Source organism: Mastomys coucha, unplaced genomic scaffold, assembly GCF_008632895.1.
Source record: "Mastomys coucha isolate ucsf_1 unplaced genomic scaffold, UCSF_Mcou_1 pScaffold21, whole genome shotgun sequence".
NCBI classification, from domain to species: domain Eukaryota; kingdom Metazoa; phylum Chordata; class Mammalia; order Rodentia; family Muridae; genus Mastomys; species Mastomys coucha.
The window spans coordinates 71,449,870-71,472,095 of NW_022196904.1; the positions used below are offsets into that span (position 1 = coordinate 71,449,870).

A 22,226-nucleotide genomic window follows, 5' to 3' on the forward strand; every position below is an offset into this window, starting at 1 on the left:
ACCCAAAAAATACTGCAACATGTAACAAGGACACATGCTCCATTTACTCTTTTAAAAAGTCAGTTTGATTACTCTGATGCTCCCAAGATCTCATTGCCATATGCATATGTATTATATTTGAAGATAACTTTAATTTAAGGAAATCAAAAGCAAATTTTGTTGATTCAAGACCAGCTTAATATAATCGATGGATTCTGGAGGGGAAGTTAAAGCTAGAGTCTAATATCCTGTTTAGTGTTGTCCCCAAGTTATACATAAAATCAATATAGCTGAAGTAGTAAGTCAGGGTTAACAGTGCTTGCCTTGCATGAATGAACCCCCCCAAAACAAACAAACAAACAAACATTTATGGACTAGGGCAAGTAACTTGGTGGTAAAATGCTCACCTAGTGTGCACAGGCCCCGGGTTCAATCCCTAACACTCAGTGACATAAAGACTAAGCTGGTCAATTTCTGGAGGATTATCAAAGATGTGCATTGAAAGCTCAAAAGGGGGCTGGAGAGATGGCTCAGCAGTTAAGAGCACTGGCTGCTCTTCCAGAGGTCTTGAGTTCAATCCCCAGCAACCACATATTGGCTCACAACCATCTATAATGGATCTGATGTTTTCTTCTGGTGTGTCTGAAGAGAGTGACAGTGTACTCACATACATAAAAAAGAAATAAATAAAAATAAATCTTAAAAAAGAAAGCTCAAAATGATATTTATTCTTAGATGGTAAAGCCTACTTTCAAGGATAACCACAGATGTAGCAAAAGTTTTAACTTCAGGTACTTCTCACTAGTGTATAAAACAGATATTTATTTTTATCAGTGTAAATTATGGGAGCCCTGAATTCTATTCATGCATTTAGACTCCTATAATGCTTTGATTTACATAGCAGAATGTTATACAAACCTATAAAGTATAAAAATTAATAACAGAAAAAGGAAGCAAAATGAGGAATTAACATTCTGAAAGACTTCATGTAGATGAAACCTGTATGTTAGAGAAATACTGGGAGATTGATCAAAATGTCTGTAGTAGTTATGTATAATGTCTCTCAATTTTGAGGGGTCTATTTTCTACAAATCTTTTATAACAAGCATTACTAGAAGAAAAAATTCTTCTTATTAAATAGGGTAAGGTGCTCAGATTTAGCACCCTCCAAATAAAAATGATTTTTTTTGGTGTTTGCAAAAAGTCCACACTAAAATGAGATTTTAAATTTTACATGAGAGCTAGAGAGATGGCTCAGCAGTTAAAAGCACTGACTGCTCTTCCAGAGGTCCTGAGTTCAATTCCCAGCACCCACATGGTGGCTCACAACCATCTATAATGGGATCTGATACCCTCTTCTGGTGTGCCTGAAAACATGCCGCAGGGGCATGTGCTCCACTATGTTCACAGTGGCCTTATTTGTGATACCCAGAAGCTGGAAACAATCTAGATCCCATGACAGAAGAATGGATACAAAAAAATGTGGTTCATTTACACAATGGAGTACTACTCAGCTGTTGTTTTTTGTTTGTTTGTTTGGGTTTTTTTTGTTTTTTGTTTTTTTGTTGTTGTTGTTGTTTTTTTGAGACAGAGTTTCTCCATATAGCCCTGGCTGTCCTGGAACTCACTCTGTAGACCAGGCTGGCCTCAAACTCAGAAATCCGCCAGCCTCTGCCTCTCAAGTGCTGGGATTAAAAGCATATGCCACCACCGTCAGGCCTTACTCAGCTGTTAACAATGAGGACATCCTGAGTTTTGCAGGCAAATGGATGAAACTAGAAAGTGTCATCCCAAGTGAGGTAACTCAGACCCAAAAGGATATGCATGGTATGTACTACTAATAAATGGATATTAGCCAAATAAATAAATAAATAACAGAATACCCAAGATACAGTCCACAGAACTCAAAAAGGTCAACAAGCTGAAGTGCCCAAGTGAGGATGCTCAGTCCCATTTGGGAGAGAGAAGAAAGTAATCACAAGTGGGGAGGGAAGGACCTGGGAGGGAAAGTGGAGTGGGAGGCAAGGGAGTGGGGAAGAGAGGGGAACCTTATCTGGTCTTGGGTGAGGAAAAAGGACTGAGGCCCTGAGGGCCATCAGAAAGAATGGAATCAGACAACCTCTGGAGGCAGGAGGTTGGGGGACCCTCCAGAATGTACCAGAGACCTGGGAGGTGAGAGACTCTCAGAACTCAAAGGGACTTAGATGAAATGCCTGACAGTAGGGAGATGGAACTTACAAAGCCCACCTCCAGCAGGAAAACAGGGCATCAAATGAGGGAGATGGAGGCCATCCCATAGTCACAACTCTGACCCATAATTGTTCTTGCCTGAAAGAATTACAGGGGGGGAGGAGCCTGAGGAAAAGAAGGTCCAGTGACAGACCCAAAGTGGGATCCAGCTCAAGGGATGGTCCCAAGGCCTGACACTATTACTGAGGCTATAGAGCACTCACAAAAAGGGGCCTATCATGACCATACTCCGGAAGACCCAACAAGCAGCTGAAAGAGTCAGATACAGATATTAACACCCAACCAATGGACAGAAGCAGCTGATCCCTGTTGTTGAATTAGGGAAGGCTGAAAGAAGCTGAGGAGGACCAGCAGTCTCAATCTGGATCCCCAAGATCTCTCAGACACTGGACCACCAAACAGCAGCATAAACCAACTGATATGATGCCCCCAACACACATACAGTAGAAGACTTCCAAGTCTGTATTCATTCATAGGTGATACACCTAACCCTCAAGAGACTGGAGGTTGGGTGGAGAAATGGCTCAGTGGTTAAGAGCACTGACTGCTCTTCCAAAGGTCCTGTTGTTCAAGTCCCAGCAACCTAATGGCTCACAACCATCTGTAACAGGATCTGATGCCCTCTTCTGTTATGTCTGTTGCTACATAAAATAAATAAATCTTTTTTTTAAGAGAGAGAGAGAGAGAGAGAGACAGAGAGAGACAGAGAGAGACAGAGACAGAGAGAGACAGAGAGAGAGAAGGAGGAGGCCCTAGGGAGTTTAGCGGTGGTGGGGACATCTACATGAAGGCAGGGGGGTGAGGAGGAGGTATGGGATATGGAACAGTTGAAGAGTGGATGGGGGTGGGGGGAATAAAATATGGAGTGTAAAAAACTAATTATTAAAAATTTTTTTACATGAGACCAATGACAAAATGAAATTAGGATAATAATACAATGTAAACATACCAAGTTTCAAATAAAAAAAAAAACAATAAAACTTTTAGCTGTGATTTCTTTCCTCCTTGAATTATATGCCTCATAAGGCATTTCCTCCTCCTTTCCTAACTTGCTTTTGTCTCTAAAATGTAGCTTTCCTAAGTTCCTAGTTATCCTTATTGTCTGTTCATAATTAACACCAACTGATTTACTTGTGGGCCAAATGCACTTTATACAGACAGAACTTGTCAATTTGAGGTTTTTACTTTAGGCCTGTCACTCTGGTTTATGAGGTTTATTTGCTGAAATAAACCTCAATGGCTAAAACAAGAAACTACTTTTCTCTTGAATGTAATGCTTTAGAATAGATGAGCTGTCCAAAAAGTAAATAGCTGGATTCCATGAACAAACCCTCTTTTTGGAGCTGTTTTAAGTTTAATGTTAAAAATCTAATTCCACAAGAAAGCAGAACAAAGACTAGAAGAGTAAGCTGCTCTGCTGGGAAGAAATCTATAAGCAACACCCATTTTTCCAGTTAACAAAGAGTATCACCAAGCTGTAGGAGAGTCTAAGAAGTGCAGGCTTTATGTAGACTTGATCCTCTTATTCTGTTATCCTTTTTGTTGCATCTTGAGAAAGGAAATAAAAAATAGACTCTATTCTTCTCAAACCAGAAAGGAAATTGTATTTCTATACTCTCAAGGCAAAGATTTTCCATTTTCTAATGTTTTATCTCTTGTTAACAAGAAATCAAGCTCTTAGCCTGTTAACACAATTTTTGTTAAAAAGGAAAGGCAAATCCTTATTTTGTAAACAAGGAACTAAAAATCCACCAAGAAAATGATATGAAGAAATTGAGGGGTGTCCCGGGAATCTAAGTATTAAATCTCTATTTCAAGATTCTCCAAGTATAGTAAGTATTCCAAAAAACGGGGGATCATTGACCCTAAGAAATATACTCTGAACATGATTAGAATCACCACCACTATACTGAAGTCTAAGACAAACTAAACTTGATACAAGCAAAGTAAAAATCCTTCCATCAGATTGTCTATGAGCAAGTCTGGACTGCATTTTCTTCATTAGTGATTGATGTGGGAGCCTAGTCCATTGTGGGTAGTGCCATGATGAGCAGGTGGTCTTGGGGGATAAAAGAAAGCAGGTTGAGCAAGCCAGTAAGTAGGACTCTGCCATAACCTTTGCTTCAGTTCCTGTCTCCAGGTTCCTGCCATGAGAACTCCCATCAGTAATGGAGTATGACCTGAGAGTTGTAAGCTAAAATAAAATAAACTGTTTCTTCCCCAAGTTGCTTTTAAGTCATGAGTGTTTTATCACAGCTCTAAGTCAACATCTGTGTGACCAAGAGAAGAGGAATATTCCCAGATTCTTGCTTAATGATGTCAGTCTCCCAAGAGACTGGGAACATCCTTTTCCAGATGTTCTCGGATGGTGTCCACTCCATTTGAGCCAACATGTTGCCTTTGGAGATACCAGATGCTCACCTTCTTTTTCTTCTTCTTTCCTATCTTCCCTCCTTTTCTCTTTTCTTTTCTTCCTTCCTTCCTTTCTTTTTTTTTCCAACCAAGAATGCTTCCCAGCAACATTCTAGGACACTCACAGGCACAGATGACCAATTAACAAGTCAAGGAAAAAAGGTCCCAAAATATGATTTGTGGAAACACTAAATAAACATCTGAGACTACAGGGTGGGAACATAGCATCATGCCAGGTTTTTTGTTAAACACACACTAACTGAATTTGACGCTGTGTTCTTTTTTTTTTTTTTTTGAGACAGGGTTTCTCTGTGTAGCCCTGGCTGTCCTGGGCTCACTCTGTAGACCAGGCTGGCCTCGAACTCAGAAATCCACCTGCTTCTGCCTCCCAAGTGCTGGGATTAAAGGCGTGCGCCACCACTGCCCAGCTCGACACTGTGTTCTTAATCACTATAGGATTCATGTCTTTAATAGAAATCTTTCCCATCCCAGAAACAAAAGTTTCTCCACTCATTAAAATCCTATTTTTGTATCCATCAGAATAGTTTCTTTATAGACATCTTACTTATTTAACTTACATATCTACTTCATAAGGTGTTGCTATGGAGCACAGGATTTTTTTCATTTATATTTCTAACTATTATTAGGATGAAGATAACTATTCTTGTTTAATAATTATTTTGTGCTTTGTTCTGAATATTTGCTTTTATGACTTTTATTAGTTGTGATAATTTTCTTTGAGATAGGGTCTCTCCATGTAGTCCTAGCTATCCTGGAAGTTAGCTATGTAGACTAGGCCTCTGATCTGCTTCCCTCTGCCTCCAAGTGCTGGGATTAAAGGTAGGTCCTACCCTAACCAACCTTGTAATAATTTCCTACAGAACTTTTGAATTATCTAGAAATTAAATGATATCCTCTCAACAATGTATAAAATTGCACAACAAATAGGAAAAACTTTAAATACCACACCTAGTCCTGATTCCTGAAACCTTTACCTTCATCTCTGAGTGGCCTCCTAGCCTGTAACTTTAATTTTTCAGTCAAAAGAGGTAAAATATTTACATTTGGAAATTGAAACCTAAGTAATTCTGACAGTGATTAAGACATGACCAAGTTTTCTAGTAGCACAACTCTGACAGTCCAGCAGATGGGGATGGTGCCACACAGACCAAGGCTTTTAGAGATGGAATCAAACACCAGTCTTCAGTTTCACAAATAGGGGGAAAAAAGATCAAGAAAACTAACTTTCTAAGTTTAAGAGGGCCATATAACTTATAAACCATGGAGCAGGAAGACATCATGCCCATTTTATAAATATTGAGTCAAAAGAAGTAAAGCAATTTTTACCATGGTCACATAGGTCCCATTAAACCAATGTCACTTTGTCTTGATGTTCTTTAAAGGTTATTTAATTTTGTAAAGTCACAAAATAAGGTTACTTCATAATCTGCAATGTTTCTCATCCTCATCCTGCTTGCTTTAAGTGAACAGTTTAAATAAAGCATATTCCTTTTATGGCATTTTCTTTGTATTTTTTTAAAAGATTTTATTTATTTTATATATTTAAGTACACTGTAGCTATATTCAGACACACCACAGGAGGGCATCAGATCCCATTACAGATGGTTGTGAGCCACCATGTGGTTGCTGGGAATTGAACTCAGAACCTCTAGAAGAGCAGTCAGTGCTCTTAAACCACTGAGCCGTCTCTCCAGCCCTCTTGTATCTTTCCTAACACTGGTACAACTTAACTATAAGTTCTATGAACATTATAGGCTAAAAAAGATTCTAATGACTGAATCTTGTATATTAGGCATTAGGAAAGCAATTAGTGGAGGAAAAACAGCTGCAAGTCTTGATTTCATGGATTTACAAGTTTTGTGGTAGACACAAACTAAATAATCACACAAATGAAGAAATAGAATTAGAGAAGGAACACATGGAAAGTTCTAGGATGAGGGTGGAATGGATTTCAAAGTCAATCGGGAAACACATTTTTCAGTTATCTTGCTAGTGTAATTTACCCAGTCCTTCAGCATGAAATAGTTGAAGTATTTTTTTTCTCAAATAAAACAACACAGGAGCTCTGCCCTATTTTTTATCATAAATTCTAATCGCATATCCTTTCCTTTATGGCAAGTTAGCATTTACTGTCCTCTGTAAAAAATGAATACCATACTCAAACAAATTACACTCCAAACAACTTAATTGCATTTCCTATGTACTAGATAATATTTAAAACTGCAGACATACTATTTTAGATGTTCAATTTAGTATACTGCCTTCATTAAACAATTATTTCTCTGGAGTTCAGTCAGAAGAAAGTTACTTCAGTTACTTTTTGTGCAGAGTACCAAACTGTTGGAGTAAAAAAGCTCAACCTACATAAAATTATATAAAATGTTAGTTTGCAAGTTTGCATCTTTGTGTTCATTAAGAAAGAACTAAAGATGCTGACTCAAACTGGTTTCACAGCTATTCTATGTGGGGAGTTATGCTTGTGAGCACACCTTTATACTTAGGGACAGAACTATAATAGTGTGAATTCACAATTATTATTCCTAGCCAGCATTAATGTTTAAAAAAAGTTCAATTTGTCAATTAAGGATGTATAGTTATATAAGTTGACTTTATAACACTTTCCCTAAGCTATTTATTGGGAACTAGATAATAATGACAATAATGAATAATGAACTGTCTACCATCTTTTAATTTCTTCAGCAATGGAGACAATCACAACCCTCTTTAAAGTATTTTTTAGATAGCCTGGTAGCTTCCTGTGCCAAGGGAAAAGATTAAAAATACTAATTGCTTTTAAAAAGTTGTTCCATTTATTAAGAAAATGGGAATCAAAATGAGAAATTTATCAAGCTGTAAAAATTATAGTTTCAACATTCAATGGTGATGAGTTTTTTGATAATTTTCTTCACCCATGTATGGTGAGGCAGCACTATCAAACTGTGGAAGGGACAAAAACGGACAGCATTTTCATATATGTAAGAGTTTTAAAACTTTTGAAACTGCATAACCTCAACTTAGTTGCAGTACTATAATCTTTTGCAGGGTTCAGGGTAGGCTTCAGTAGTCAGTTCTAAGTCCTTATCTCCAAAAATATACCACACCTAAATAAAACATGTTAACATCCATTCCTAAATAAACACAAATGCTAAGAATGATTTACCTATAAAGACATTTATCACAACATTATCAAAGGTGAAAAACTTTTAAGTAATTATTTCCCTTAATATGAACGGCAACTTTAATCAACAAACACAGGCTCAATGTAAGACCATGCTGTTTTGCCCTCTCTTACCCTTAACTAAGAACACTTTAGCTGAGCATGATGGCACATGCCTTTGATTGAAGAACATTGGAGATTAAGGATAGGAGGACCGTGAGTTCTGGACCAACTTGGGCTAACAGTGAATTATAAGCCAACCTAGTTATATAAGGAGACCCTGTCTTAAACAAGTCCTTACATGACTGGATTTGTCATCCTGGTATTCCTCTTAAATGTCACTTTCTCAAATAGAAGAGAGAGATACAGTCAGTCAGTCAGTCAGACAGACACAGACATAGACACACACACATGTGAAGTGGGGGTCTTCCCTAAATTCTCACCCATTCTGACCCATAAAATTATATAACCACTGAACCTCTGGCCCAGTAATTCCCTATTTGGCACCACTGTTTAGTTTTCAAATTATCTGGAACAATCTCAAAAGTCCTGTTTGTGCTACCTTCCACCATCCTTCTGTACCCACACACATACTATTCATAGCTTTTCTACACGAGAGCAGATGCTGTGTTATCTGCTCACATCTGTCTTGTAGTTACAGCATCCAGAACAATTTGATTATGTGTTAACTAAAGAATTGTCTCTTCGTATGTGTTTTTAAATATGGTTTAGAGTCTTATTCTCAAGAACACTACTATAATTTAAGAGTTCTCTGCTGTGCACTGTAGATATTTTTTTCCTTTTTAGACACATACATTCACTTAAGTTATACAACTCAATCAGGCATGTTAACCTGACTTCTGCACTCCTACTTGAGAGGACCAATAAACAAGAGGATCACCTGACCCCACAATTCCAAATCAGTCTGAGAAACACTGAGAGACACCATCTCAACAAAATTTACATATATACATGAAAACAAACAAGCTTGTTATACAGTTCAGTGGGTTTTAGTGTCACAACACTAAAGTTTAAAACGTTCTATCACGCTCTAAAGAAATTGTCCAGTAGCTATTCTTATCCCCCCTCTGACCCCTCATGGACACCCATTAGCCAGCCAAATCAATCAATCCATCCTCCTCTGGATAGTCACAAAAATGGAACTGTACAGCCTTTTAAAAAGTTTGTTTCCCTTAGCGTGTTTTCAAGGCACATCCACACTGCAATATCAATCAGTACTTCATTCTTCATCGCTCAATAATGTGCTCTACTGTGGCATCACTTCTTGTTTATCCACTCACTAGTTGCTCCTACCATCAGGGACAGTAGGAAAAATGCTGCTGCAAAAGTCTGTTTATAGGTTTTTACTTAAGACCTATGATCAGTTCTTCACAATGCTGGGGGACTGAGTTGAATGCCTCACACAGGCTAGCAAGCAGCCTTGCCACCAAACTAAGTAAGCTTCTAGCCTTTGACTCTATGTTTGTTTGGGTTTGTTGAAGTTTTTTTTGAAGATTTCCTTTTAAAATGCGTGTGTGTGTGTGTGTGTGTGTGTGTGTGTAGGTGTAGGTATGTGCATGTAAGGGCCTACAAAAGCCAAAGGCATTGGTTCTCCTGTATCTGAAGTTACAGGCCTTTGTAAGCCATTTAATGTGGGTGTTGGGTATTGAACTTTTGAGTCCTCTGAAAAAACAGTAGGTGCTCCTAACTACTGAGTCATCTCACTATCCCCGATTTATTTCTTTAGATATAGGTTGAAGTCAATTTTCAGGTCACATGGTAACTTAAACATGACCTTTTAACAACTCTGATACTGTTTTCCAAAGAAGATGAAACATTCTCCATAAAGAATACATGAGAATTCCACTTCTTCCGCATTTTGATGGATTTTTAAAAAATAGTCACTTTACTGAATATGAAGAAAATCAACTGTTCAAGGATAGGATCATGTGAACAAAAACAGGTAATTGCAATGGATCAAGACACATCCAATACATTAAATCCATGAGACCATGATAATATTAGAAAAACTTACTGGTCAACTTTGGAGAATCAACTCAGTATTATATAACAAAATAAACAGAAATAATCAACCACTTAATTGTCTTCCCCAGGGTTTTTTATCTTTTTTTTCTAGGTTAACCAAGCAATGAAAGCTTATTTTTTACAAAATTACATCAGTTAATAAATGAAGTATGAGATACAAAATTGCTGTCAATCTCTAATATATTAATGCATCTAGGTGCTAAAATATGGGTGGTAGTGGCACACACCTTTAATTCTAGCACTTACGAGGCAGAGGCAGGTGGGTCTCTGAATATGTAGGCCAGCCTAGTCTACAGAGAGTCTCAGGACAGCCAAGGCTACACAGAGGAACCCTGTCTGTCTCTATCTCTGTCTTTCTCTCTCTCTTACAAACACACACAAACCAAACCCAAGTCTCTAAATATAATCAGTTAATTAAAAATATTGGGAGACATTAAGTATTGATAGTTAGAAATCTGTAATGTAGCAAAGCCAGGATTTGTTCCAGGTCACCTGTGTCAGAATCTGTACTTCTATTTTGTGTAAAACTTACTTTGAAATGGGATGAGGATGTTTTTCAAAACTGTTCCTCTTCTTCTCTTTGCCATTTTTAGACTATATCCATAAGCAGAAAGAACAAAGGACCTAACTCCATCCCAAAGCCACACAGATGGTAGAAATGTGAGAGGCAGGAGAAGGTGAGAAAAAGTTTTCAGAGGTGACAATCAAGCCACCATTACATACAAATAATTATTTCTTTTTATAAATTGTGTGTATGGGGGGGCAGAAGGTTGTACATATGCCATGGTGTAGGTGTGATGGTCAGGAGACACCTTGCAGGAACTGCTTCCACTATGTGGACTCAGGAGATCAAACTCACATCAGACATGACAGCAAACTCCTTAGCGGCTGAACCATCACCTGCCCAAGAACAGGATTTTTCTAACTAGACAATATTCAAGCCAACTGCCAACTATGCAACAAGACTATTCATTGTGTCTACGTAAGACTGTGTGTGTGTACATATGTAACATACACACACACATACACATATTACATATGTATATGTACACATAACTGAAGTGGAAATTTTGGGGGTTTTTGGAGACTCAGTTGTGTCATGTCTTTTTTTTGAAACTGTCTTTTGAGAGGATGTTTTTGCTTAAGCAGACGCTAGGGAGGATGTTTTACTGAGAACAGACTTGTGGTGTTTTTCTGGAAATAGCCTGAAAAACCATGTGATGTGTTGCTAGAGTGGACGCTTGGAAGAACATGTGATCTTTGGAAAGGGTACATATACAACCCAACAGACAGTGGATGACATTGTGTAGTACTGGTTTGCCTTCTCATTTTTTGCTGGTAATCATTGAGCTGTGTTGATGCTAGTCTTCACTGACATTGCTGGTGGCATTGGCCTGTCTTGTCATTTTTTATTGTTCATTATTTGTCAGAACTTTATAGAGAAAAATGCACCAAAGAACTTTTGGCTGTGTTTTGGCGACTTTTTGCTGCTTTCACGGACTTGGGCCAATTGGCAGAGCCTCCGAGTTTTGTCTGGATAGAACTGTTGTTGCTGATTTGTAAATGGTGTCGGCAAATAGATCAAGCTACCGCTGTTGATTTGTATGAACTGAACTGCTGAAATCCTGATATCCTGGATTTGCTCTATAAAAACTATTTTTAAACAGGTCCACATTTTTTGCTTTAACTATTTTTGGTGGGTAGTGGACTAGAAGAGAGGTTAAAGCATTTAAGTATATGTATTAAAGTAGGTTTAAAAAATATAAGCCAACACATAACATACATATAACAATACATACAAGCCGGGCACTGGTTAGTCCCAGCATTTGGGAGGCAGAGGCAGGCAGATTTCTGAGTACGAGGCCAGCCTGGTCTACAGCCTGAGTTCCAGGACAGCCAGGGCTACACAGAGAAACCCTGTCTCAAAAAAAACCAAAACCAAAACCAAAAACCAAAAACCAAAAACCAAAAAAAAAAAAAAAAAAAAAAAAAAAACAAAAAAAACCCAATACATACATACACATATATACATAAACACACACAGAGAGTAGGTATAGTCCATTGATAGTTCACTTATTAGCAATATAAGTTAAGGGCTTCATTTCAAATCCCAGTAAAAACACACATACACACAAATGGTGCTGGGTCAACTGGGTATCAACACAAAAACAAAATGAATCTTAACGCTCTAACCTTACACAAAACTAGATTCCAGGTGGGTTTCAAATCTAAGCACAAAGGAAAAAAAAGCTTTTGAAATGATGCTCATGAATTGTTAAAAAAAAAAACTGTGAAAATGGCTATAGTATCAACAGATTCAATACAATCTCCATCGAAATTTTAATGTCATTGTAATGGAAATTGGAAAAATATTTTAAATTCATATGGAAGCAGAGAAGATTACAAATATATAAGAAGCAAATATATAAGAAGATATAAAGATTACAAATATATAAGAAGATATAAAGCAATCCTGAGCAAGACAATAATCCTGAAGTAACATTATAACTGATTTCAGGTTATATTACTTAGTTGTGGTAACAAAAACAGCATTACACTGTACAAAAGCAGACATATAGATCAATGGACTACAAATGAGGACCCAGCCATAAGCCCACATAACTACAGCCAGGTGATTTTAACAGATACCAAAAATATACATCAGAAAAAAAAGATATACTCTCCAACAAATAATGCTGAAAAACCTGGATACTCACTTGTAGAAAGAATGAAGTTAGATCCATGCATCTTGCCTTGTACAAAAATAGATTCCAAATAGATCAAAGACCAGAACAATTGAACCAAACTCTGAAAAGGCTAGTGGAAAGCAGAGAAAATACTACAAGATATACACAAAGAGCAAGAATATTCTGTATAGGATTCCAGTTGCTCAAAAATATTGACAACTGGGATCCCATTAAAATTCAAAGTTTCTGTACAGCAAGGAAACAGTTAAAATCAACTAAATAGAGAGCCTACAGAATGGAAGAAAATCTTTGCTAGCTACACATAAGAGAATTAACTCTAGGACATTTTTCTAACATCTGGAGAGGGAGAATGGAGGGAGGAACTCTACGATATTTTTTAAAAATGGGTTAATGAACTGAGAGTTCTCAAAAATGAAGCAAAATTCAAACATAAAAAATACTCCTAAAAAATACCCATAAAAAAACATAAAATATACTACCTATAGGGAATTGCAATTAAACTAGCTTTAAAATCCACCTCAGTCCAATCAGAACAGTCATTTAAAAAAACCAAACAGGGCTGGTGAGATGGCTCAGTGGGTAAGAGCACTGACTGCTCTTCCAGAGGACCTGAGTTCAAATCCCAGCAACCACATGGTGGCTCACAACCACCCATAATGAGATCAGATGCCTCTTCTGGTGTGTCTGAAGACAGCTACAGCACACTTAATTATAATAATAAATAAAAAAAAAACAAGATGCAGAGGGTGCACACCTTTAACTCCAGCACCCATGAAGCAGAGGTAGGCAGATCTCCTGAGTCTGAGATCTACAAAGCAAATTCCAAGCCAGCCAAGGTAAGGCTATATATCTGAGATCTCATCTCCTACCAAAAGACAAGAAGGAAAGAGGGACAGAGCGAGGGAAAGACATAAAACAAACAAGGTCCTATAATAGCTCTTGGGTTAAAAGCTCTTATTGCTCTTTACTATAAAGACCAAAATTTGTTTCCCAGAACCCACATCTGAAAGTTCACAATTACATCATTAGCTTCAGCTCCAGAGGATCCAACACTTTTGGCAGCTATGAACACCTGCACTTCATGGTGTATACACACACACACACACACATACACACACACACACACACACACACACACACACACACACACATCACCAAACGCTAACTAGGATGGGGACAAAAGGTAACCCCTTATACAGTGGGAATATCAAATAATGTTGCTACCATGGAAATCAGTATGAAGGCTCCTTAAAGAAAAACAACAACAACAACAACAACAACAAAAACACACAAAGGTTTACCCCATGACTCAGGTATATCTCTCCTATATACTTATCCAAAGTGTCAACATTGCACATCAATGTTTACTGTAACATTTCCAACAACAGCAAAGTTGGAAGAACCAACTCAGGTGTCTAAGAGCAGAAAGACAAGGAGATGGGTTTACTGTCTTAGGGTTTTACCGCTATGAAAAGACACCATGACCAAGGCAACTCTTATAAAGACAACATTTAATTGGGGCTGGCTTGCATGTTTAGAGGTTCAGTACATTATCATCAAGGTGGGAGCATGGCAGCATTCAGGAAGGCATGGTACAGGGGGAGCTGAGAGTTCTACATCTTTACCTGAAGGCTACTAGGAGAATACTGGCTTTCAGGCAGCTAGGATGAGGGTATTAAACCCCATGCCCACAGTGACAAACCTACTCCAACCAAGGCCACACCTACTCCAACAAGGATGCACCTTCTAATAGTGCCACTCCCTGGGCCAAGCACATAGAAGCCAAACATACACAATTTAACTTTTTCAGTCATAAAGAATTAAGTTATGTTGTTTGCAGGAAACATTTTTTAAAAAGTTTAAAAGTTTTTTAAACTTTTTTTATTAGATATTTTCCTTATTTGCATTTCAAATGATATCTCCTTTCCCAGTTTCCCCTCCAAAAGAAAAGAAAAAAAGAAACTGTTCCCTCCCCCCTCTCCTTGCTCACCAACCCACTCTCTCCTGCTTCCTGGCCCTGGCACTCCTCTACACTGGGGCATAGAACTTTCACAGGACCAAGGACTTCTCCCATTGATGACCGACTAGGCCATCCTTGTTTGCAGGAAACTTGATGCAACCAAAGATAAACATATTTGGGCGGTGGTGGCGCACGCCTTTAATCCCAGCACTTGGGAGGCAGAGGCAGGTGGATTTCTGAGTTCGAGGCCAGCCTGGTCTACAGAATGAGTACCAGGGCAGCCAGGGCTACACAGAGAAACCCTGTCTCAAAAAACAAAAACAAAAAACAAACAAAAAAAAAAAACAAAGATAAACATATTGAGTTAATCTAGTCTCAACAAGACAAATCTTTTATTTCATATTATAGACCCTAGATTATGTACCGATACATAAAAATTATGTATGTATATAGGACATAAATTAGAAACAAAACTATCAAAGGGGATAAAAAGAACTAATTGGGAGAAAGAAAAAGCAAGGGGAGGGGATGAAAGGAAATACACCCAATACTTAACATTTACTCATGTGAAAATGCCATACTACCATTTACAATGAATATAAGAATGTTATGGGGATGTTTTGATTTCGTTTTTAGAAATCTTTTGAAACACAATGTGTATTACCTTTATGGTTTTGGAACCAACACTCTATATAAAGACAATTCAACAATCTTGTACCAATGAAAAATTATCAACCAAAAAAATTTTATACTTGACTGAAGCAACTCACTGAGGTTAAGCCACTATCAATAGTCATCTTTTTTATTCTTTTGAATTAGGAATCAATCCTAAGGTCATGTATATGTTAAACACACATTCTACCATTAAGCTATATTCTTTTCCCAAGTCTTAGCAGAAAATATAATCATACAGGTTTCTCAAAGAGTAACAGAACATGTATTAGAAACTAAGGAACCCTCATGAATCTTTAATTCACTGTAAGCTAATGGGGAATTTAGTTAGCTCATAATTTACATGTGTATTATGTACTTTCAGAGGTTGATTGAGTCAAACATCCAGACTGTTAAATGTACCTCATGTACCTTCTGTACAATTCATCAGAAATAAATTCTACAGACACCACAGGTCAATTTAGTTTTTTGTCTTTGTATTTGAGACAGGGTCTCACTCAGTAACTCAGGGTAGCCTTGAACTCATGACAACACCCATATCTGGCTTCCCAAGAGCTGAGATTATAGGTGGGCACTACCACACCCAGCTTCAATTTTATCCTTTTTAAATTTTTTATCTTATTTTATGTATATTTGTGTATGCCTGAGTACATGCATCATGTGTGTATACTGATGGAAGTCAGATAAAGGCTTTGGAAGCTGCTGGGACTGTGTTAGAGGTTGTGAGTCCTGGAAGTCAGACCTGGAATCTTCAGCAAATGCAGCAAGTGCTCTTAACTGCTGAGCCGTCACAGACCCTTCAGTTTTATCCTTAGTTTTTCCTCCAAATGTTTAGCTATTTAATGTTCATGGACTCTACATCTTCATGGGAATTATTTCCAACACTAAACTTAGAAAGTTAAATCATAGATTTTATAACTAAAGAAGAGTACTTGCCAGTCATTCTGGAAAATCTGTTGCTATTTTTTTCAAAGCCCATTCTAAAAAATTAAAAATGTACTCTTCTAAAATGATCAAAAAAAAAAAACATTATATCAACATTTTTTTTTTTTGCTTTGTTTTTGTTTTTGTTTTTCGAGACAGGGTTTCTCTGTATAGCCCTGGCTATCCTGGAACTCACTCTGTAGACCACGCTGGCCTTGAACTCAGAAATCCGCCTGCCTCTGCCTCCCAAGTGCTGGGATTAAAGGTGTGCGCCACCACTGCCCAGCTTACATCAACATTCTCAAAACATGTTGCAACTCCCACAGGAGATTATGAAACACTGTCAAGGTGTTCATAGTTTCTTGGCAAGAGTTCTCCCCATAAGCCTCCCCACCCTTTCCTCATCAGTTGTCTCCTACATATGGGAAAACTCATGCCTGCTGACCTGTATTCATGTTTTAAAGACTGCACCATCTAATCATACACTTGTTTCCAGTCACAAGTCATTACTGAGTATCTGAAATGTAACTAGTCCATTGTGACAAATTTACTTCATTCTCAAGTCTTAGTACTAAGAGCTGGGCTAGAAAAACAGTAAAAGGGGCTTGCTACACAGGCATGAAAACCTGAGTTCAGACCCACAGCACCCATATATGAACCTATGGGTGGCCACATGTGCCTATAATGTCAGTACCAGGGAAGGGTGGAAACAGGAGAATTGTTGGGTTTTGCTAGCTACCAGTCTAGCAGAAAGCATGGGGTGAGGATACCAAGAAACAGTGCGCTCCAATTTAAGTGATACTAGCATATTTTTATACTGATTATATGTTGACAAGAAGGTATTTTATATATGTTGAACTAAATATCAAATTTATTTCAATCCTTTTTTAAAAAATTGTTTTTATGTGTATATGTGAGTGCCTAAATATATGTACCATATATGTGACTAGTGCCCTGAGGGATCAATAGAGTATCAAATTCCCTCGAACTGCAGTTACAGGTGTTGTGAGCCACCTGCTGCTTGTCTGAGAAACAAACTCAGGTCCACTGAAAGAGCAGGAAGTACTCTTTTTTTTCCCCCTTATTTATAATATCTCCTTTCCCAGGTTCCCCTCCAAAAATAAAATAAAATAAAATAAAATAAAATAAACAAAAGCTAAAATAAACCCCTGTTCCTTGCCTCCCTCCCCCTGCTCACCACCCCACCCCCTCCTGCTCACTGGCCCTGGCATTCCCCTACACTGGGGCATAGAACCTCAGGAAGTACTCTTTTAACAACTGAGCCATCTCTCCAGCCCCACAATGTAAACAGCTACCAAAAAACTTTAACAATATGATTCACATTATATTCCTTTGTGGTACTGGGGCTAGAACCCTGACTAACAAGTGGTGATTATGTTTTGTATTTCTAAAAAAGGTCTTGCTAGTTATCTTATGCTAACCCTGAAATGACTATGTAGCCCAGGCTGTCCCCAAATTTATATTTCTCCTTGTCTCTATCTCCTTAAGAGCTAGAATTATATGTCTGCACTTCACTCCCAGTCACTTCACTGCACACACAAATACTGTTACTTTCAGTCTTTAATTCAATGTGCATCACACAAAACAGATTATTCTATAATTTCGGGCAGTCTCCACACATGACAGTCTCCACAATGAGGGGATCCAATCCATAATACAAACCATGAAATGGGCAGATACTGCAGAGATTCAGTGTGCTCTCCGCAGGCCTCCCGATAAGCCCTCTAGCATGCACGACTTAGCTGCAGTTCTGTACGAGCCCTGTGCACCTGACTTTCAAATCTCATATTACCTGGCAACTGGTCATGAATCCCTCGATTTATAGGTGTTGTGCAGACTTTACTGAAATCCAGTGAATCATCCAAAATGGCATTTATCCTTCGAAAGATATTGGCATTGCTACATGTAGAGAGTGCAGGAACTTCTTGGTTATCCCAGCAGTCTTTTATCCTTCCTGCTTCTTCTTCCTAGAAATGAAGAAAACATGCTTGGGTTTTCTATATTCACACAGAATGCTATTTTCAACAATACCATGAACTAGAAAAAGTAACAAAGACTTCAGTTTATTGCCTACACATCAATGCACTGAATGAATGTTTATTCAAAAAAAGTACTCAGAACACTTCGTTATCAAAAGTAAAAAGGCATTTCCTCAAGAACCTGCTATTCTAGCATCACACACATAATAATTGACATGACATGGTAGCAACAGCATGAACTTCAGAACAGACAGATTTAGTTCAAGTATTCAGTATATCTACACAATGGAATATCATCTGACATAAAGAACTGTTCTAAAACATGGTACAATATGGATAACCCTTGAAAACATGAAAGAAGCCGGTCACAAAAAGAAGAGAGGCATTTTTATCAGTGGTGCCACCACTGGTACATTTACCATGCAACTATTCTACTGTTCTCTAGAAACTGTTAAGTATCACCATTTATTAGTACCAAGGGCAGTTACCTAGCTGATACCATTCTTCATACTTCGATTCCCTCACTTTCTACATTCAAGGCCACATGCTTTAAGTAATAACACACTGGTTGACAGGTTGGATTTTCTTTTCCTTTTATTCTTTTGAAACAGGTTCTTATACAGGATGACTCGGAACTCCTGATCTTCCTACATCCCCTCTGAAATTACACCATTCTCTGATCTTTAACTGCTGTTTGAGAAAAAGCCTAGAATTCCATAGTAGCCTGGAGGAGAAAGGGGAGGTAGAGAGGAGATACCCAAAGTTATCCTTCTGCTTCAGCTTCCTAAGTGAAGGGATTACAAGTATGAGACTCCATACCCAGCAGACAGACTTAACTTTCTAAGAAGAAAATCAGCATAAGGAGTGCAATCATTTTAACATAACTTGGGAACCAGAACAAGTATGGAAACAGGAACTAACTAATAGCCTCATTCATCAAAACAGAATAGCACGATGTTACTTTGTCTAGCTTATTAAAATCCAGGTTGATTGTGAGAACAATCAAATGCATTTACAGTTTATAAACTGCAGAATACCATTGAATAAACAAATTCATATCCTACCTTGGTTTCAAGCTTTTGAAAACAGATATCCTCTGCACCCTTTGAAGGTTACCAGAATACTCAATTCTACAAGACTGTTTTGCCAATCCCTACTGACTCACACTACTCATAATTGTACATTTATAAAAGATGATGTTCAACTTCACTTTGTAACCTCATTAATGTATGCATTTACATTTGCACAGGTAAGGCTATATACTTCATTCACTGCTTAATAAACATTAATTGTCCTCAATCTATAGGCAACACCTTAAGGGTTAAAAGTGAGACAAAGATTTAATTACAAGAAAGTTTGAAAGTTAGGACAAAGAACAAGATCTGATCATGTCATAAATAACCATAATAACAAGCTACAACATGCTGTAAACATATTCTTTCCTCTAACACACATGACTTTGAATGGAGAATATATTTGGAAACTGGAGAAAGGAGGGGGTCTAGGGAATAACACAGAAAGCAGAAAGGCATTATCAAAAGTGTTCCAGTAAGGCAGAGTATTAGGTACAGAATAAAGGAGACTGGAAAGGCCTCATACACCAGGGTAAGTACTTAGCAGTATCTTTATATCAGAGGTTGCCAAAAAATTTAAAGTCCCCTTTAACAATGCAAAACAAGAAAACCCTAATGTCTTGTTTATTATAATATAAGAACTATAAATAAAATATCAGGATCTTGGCCACATCTAAAGGCAAGAAAATGATCAACTGTTTGTAAGTCTTTATAGACTGGAAGCAGTTGCAGAAGAGATGAAGACCAATGAGAAAAGTATGACAATAGTTAGGAGACACACACAGACTTGGGGAAGCCTTCTAAGAGAAATTCATTCTTCATGATGGAGGTCTAAATGCTTATTATTTCAAGTATCCTGAAAAAAATCTAATTTTAAGAATCTATCCTGCCACTTTGCCTCACTTGTAATACCATTAGGAAGATGCACCATATTCCTGAACTGGACAAATATTACCTAGCATGCCTTCCTCCTTCTCTTACGTACCAAAATTAGAGGTCTTGTTTAAGATGACTGTGTAACTAGAATGAAAATAAGCAAAGCATTCAATTCACACCTCAAATAGTTTAACTTACCAGTAAGTAGCAATGTTTGAGGGTGGGGTAGTAAACTGTTAGATGGAGAACAGTCCAGATAACCATTTTCCTTATATGTACACTACATATAAAAGTACAATACTATGACATGTAGGGGGGTCTAAATTAATATACATGTAGTACTTACCACGGTGAGTGGCACCTAATTATGTGCTGAGCAAATTCATGCTATCAGTACTATTATTATGTCATGAGTCAGAGCAACTACAAGGTTCTTTGAAGAAAAGATTTATGTGCTCATTAAATGAGAAAAAAATATATTTAAAAGCTAAAGCAACTATTTTATGATTCCAGGTTCTTCTCTTTCATAACAACTTGACTTCACAAGCTTAATTAAAATACTTAAGATATCATAAAACTACCTAAAACTTTAATCCACCATAGAATAGACTGATTTTTTTTAAACACACCAATTAAAAGAATTCATTATTTCTCATTTTCAAAACTAAAATTATTTACTCTTAAAGTCGCACTGACTTTATATACTCTTATCTCAGTGGTTCTCAACCTGTGGGTTGCAATCCTTTGGGACCACATATCAAATATCTGGCATATCAGTTATTTATCATAACAGTAGCAAAATTATAGTTATGAAATAGCAACAAAATAATTTTATGGTTGGGGGTAACCACAACATGAGGAACTGTACTGAAGGATTACAGCATTAGCATTGAGAAACACCAGTCTTCAACTTTAGCAGCATACAGTTTTGAATTCAGACCAATATTTTACCATAACAAATTTTTTTCTTGGTTAATCTTCTATTGCCTAATAACTTCTATTGTTTTGGTGTATTCTGCCATAAAATGAGATCATCAACTAGTTCTTTTTACCTCAACTTAAGTCTTACTGTGGACAAAGTAATTATGCTTTTAATTATATATTTAATTATAGCCAGGCAGTGGTTGTGCATGCCTTTAATCCCAGCACTTGAGAGACCAAGGCAAGTGAGTTCAAGGCCAGCCTGGTCTACAATGCATGTTCTAGGACAGCCAGGGCTATTACACAGTGAAGCCCTATCTCAGAAAAAGGAAAGATAAAAATCGTAAAATTGTGTATGTACATGGTAAAAAATATTTAGAACTGCTTTTTTAGAAAACCATGGCCTTGACTTCAGATAGTATATGCCCTAGGCTAAGCATATGGTAACCATTCCTCAGGTCAAAATCTTCGCTAGGTGTCACTCAATTCTCATAAATGTCTACAGTATTACCATCTCTAGATTTTATTCAATATGCTTGTACTCAAGAACACACCTCCCTACACTAGAGATGCCTTCTAAAGAGTTACTGTTAATCCTCTTATAGACTTGTGGGCCAGGTGTAGTGGTATATCCTCACACTTGGAGAGCAGAAGCAGGCAGATCTCTGCTAGTCTGAGGCCAGCCTAGTCAAAATGAAAGAAAGAAAGAAAAATCATGCTTATCTGAAAGATAGAGTTTACTCTTCCAAATGAGAATTTTAAAGTCAAAGTCTATGGATTAGAATTTAGAAAGCCTTCTAAAAAGCTGTGTTTATGCTTTTTTCCCCTGAGAATCCATTTAATTGGATTCTTTTTAGTTGAAATCATTGGTCTTATACATTCAAGCCTTTAAAAACATTGTCAAAGTAACAGAAAATAATCTACTTAGATGCCTCCCAAAAACATTATACTGTATTGTACTTCGGCAATTTGCCTTAGACTTATACTAAATATACAGTTGAACATTTATATTCAAGATTTTGAAAATACTTTTTATTGCAATTTTAAGCAGTTCTTATATAAATAACCATACAAAAATCATTTAGGGATGACAAATTAGGAACATGGTATTTTTTTTTGCAAAATAATGCAAACCTAGCTACCTTTCTATGCTTACTTTAAATCTCCATCAGGAAACTGGGAAGGCTTGGTTCAAGGCCATCCTGTTACATGATGAAACATTCTCAA

The 22,226-nt window shown here is 37.4% G+C and overlaps 1 protein-coding gene across 3 annotated transcripts in view; it reads right to left on the reverse strand.

Annotated features, from left to right (window-relative positions):
* Positions 1 to 22,226, reverse strand: part of Cpeb1 (cytoplasmic polyadenylation element binding protein 1) — a 93,252-nt gene that overhangs the window by 54,791 nt on the left and 16,235 nt on the right. For all 3 annotated transcript variants that reach the window (XM_031387177.1, XM_031387176.1, XM_031387174.1), the window contains exon 2: positions 17,943 to 18,117. In XM_031387177.1, the coding sequence (XP_031243037.1) occupies positions 17,943 to 18,117 (175 nt within the window). The remainder of the gene's footprint in view (positions 1 to 17,942; positions 18,118 to 22,226) is intronic.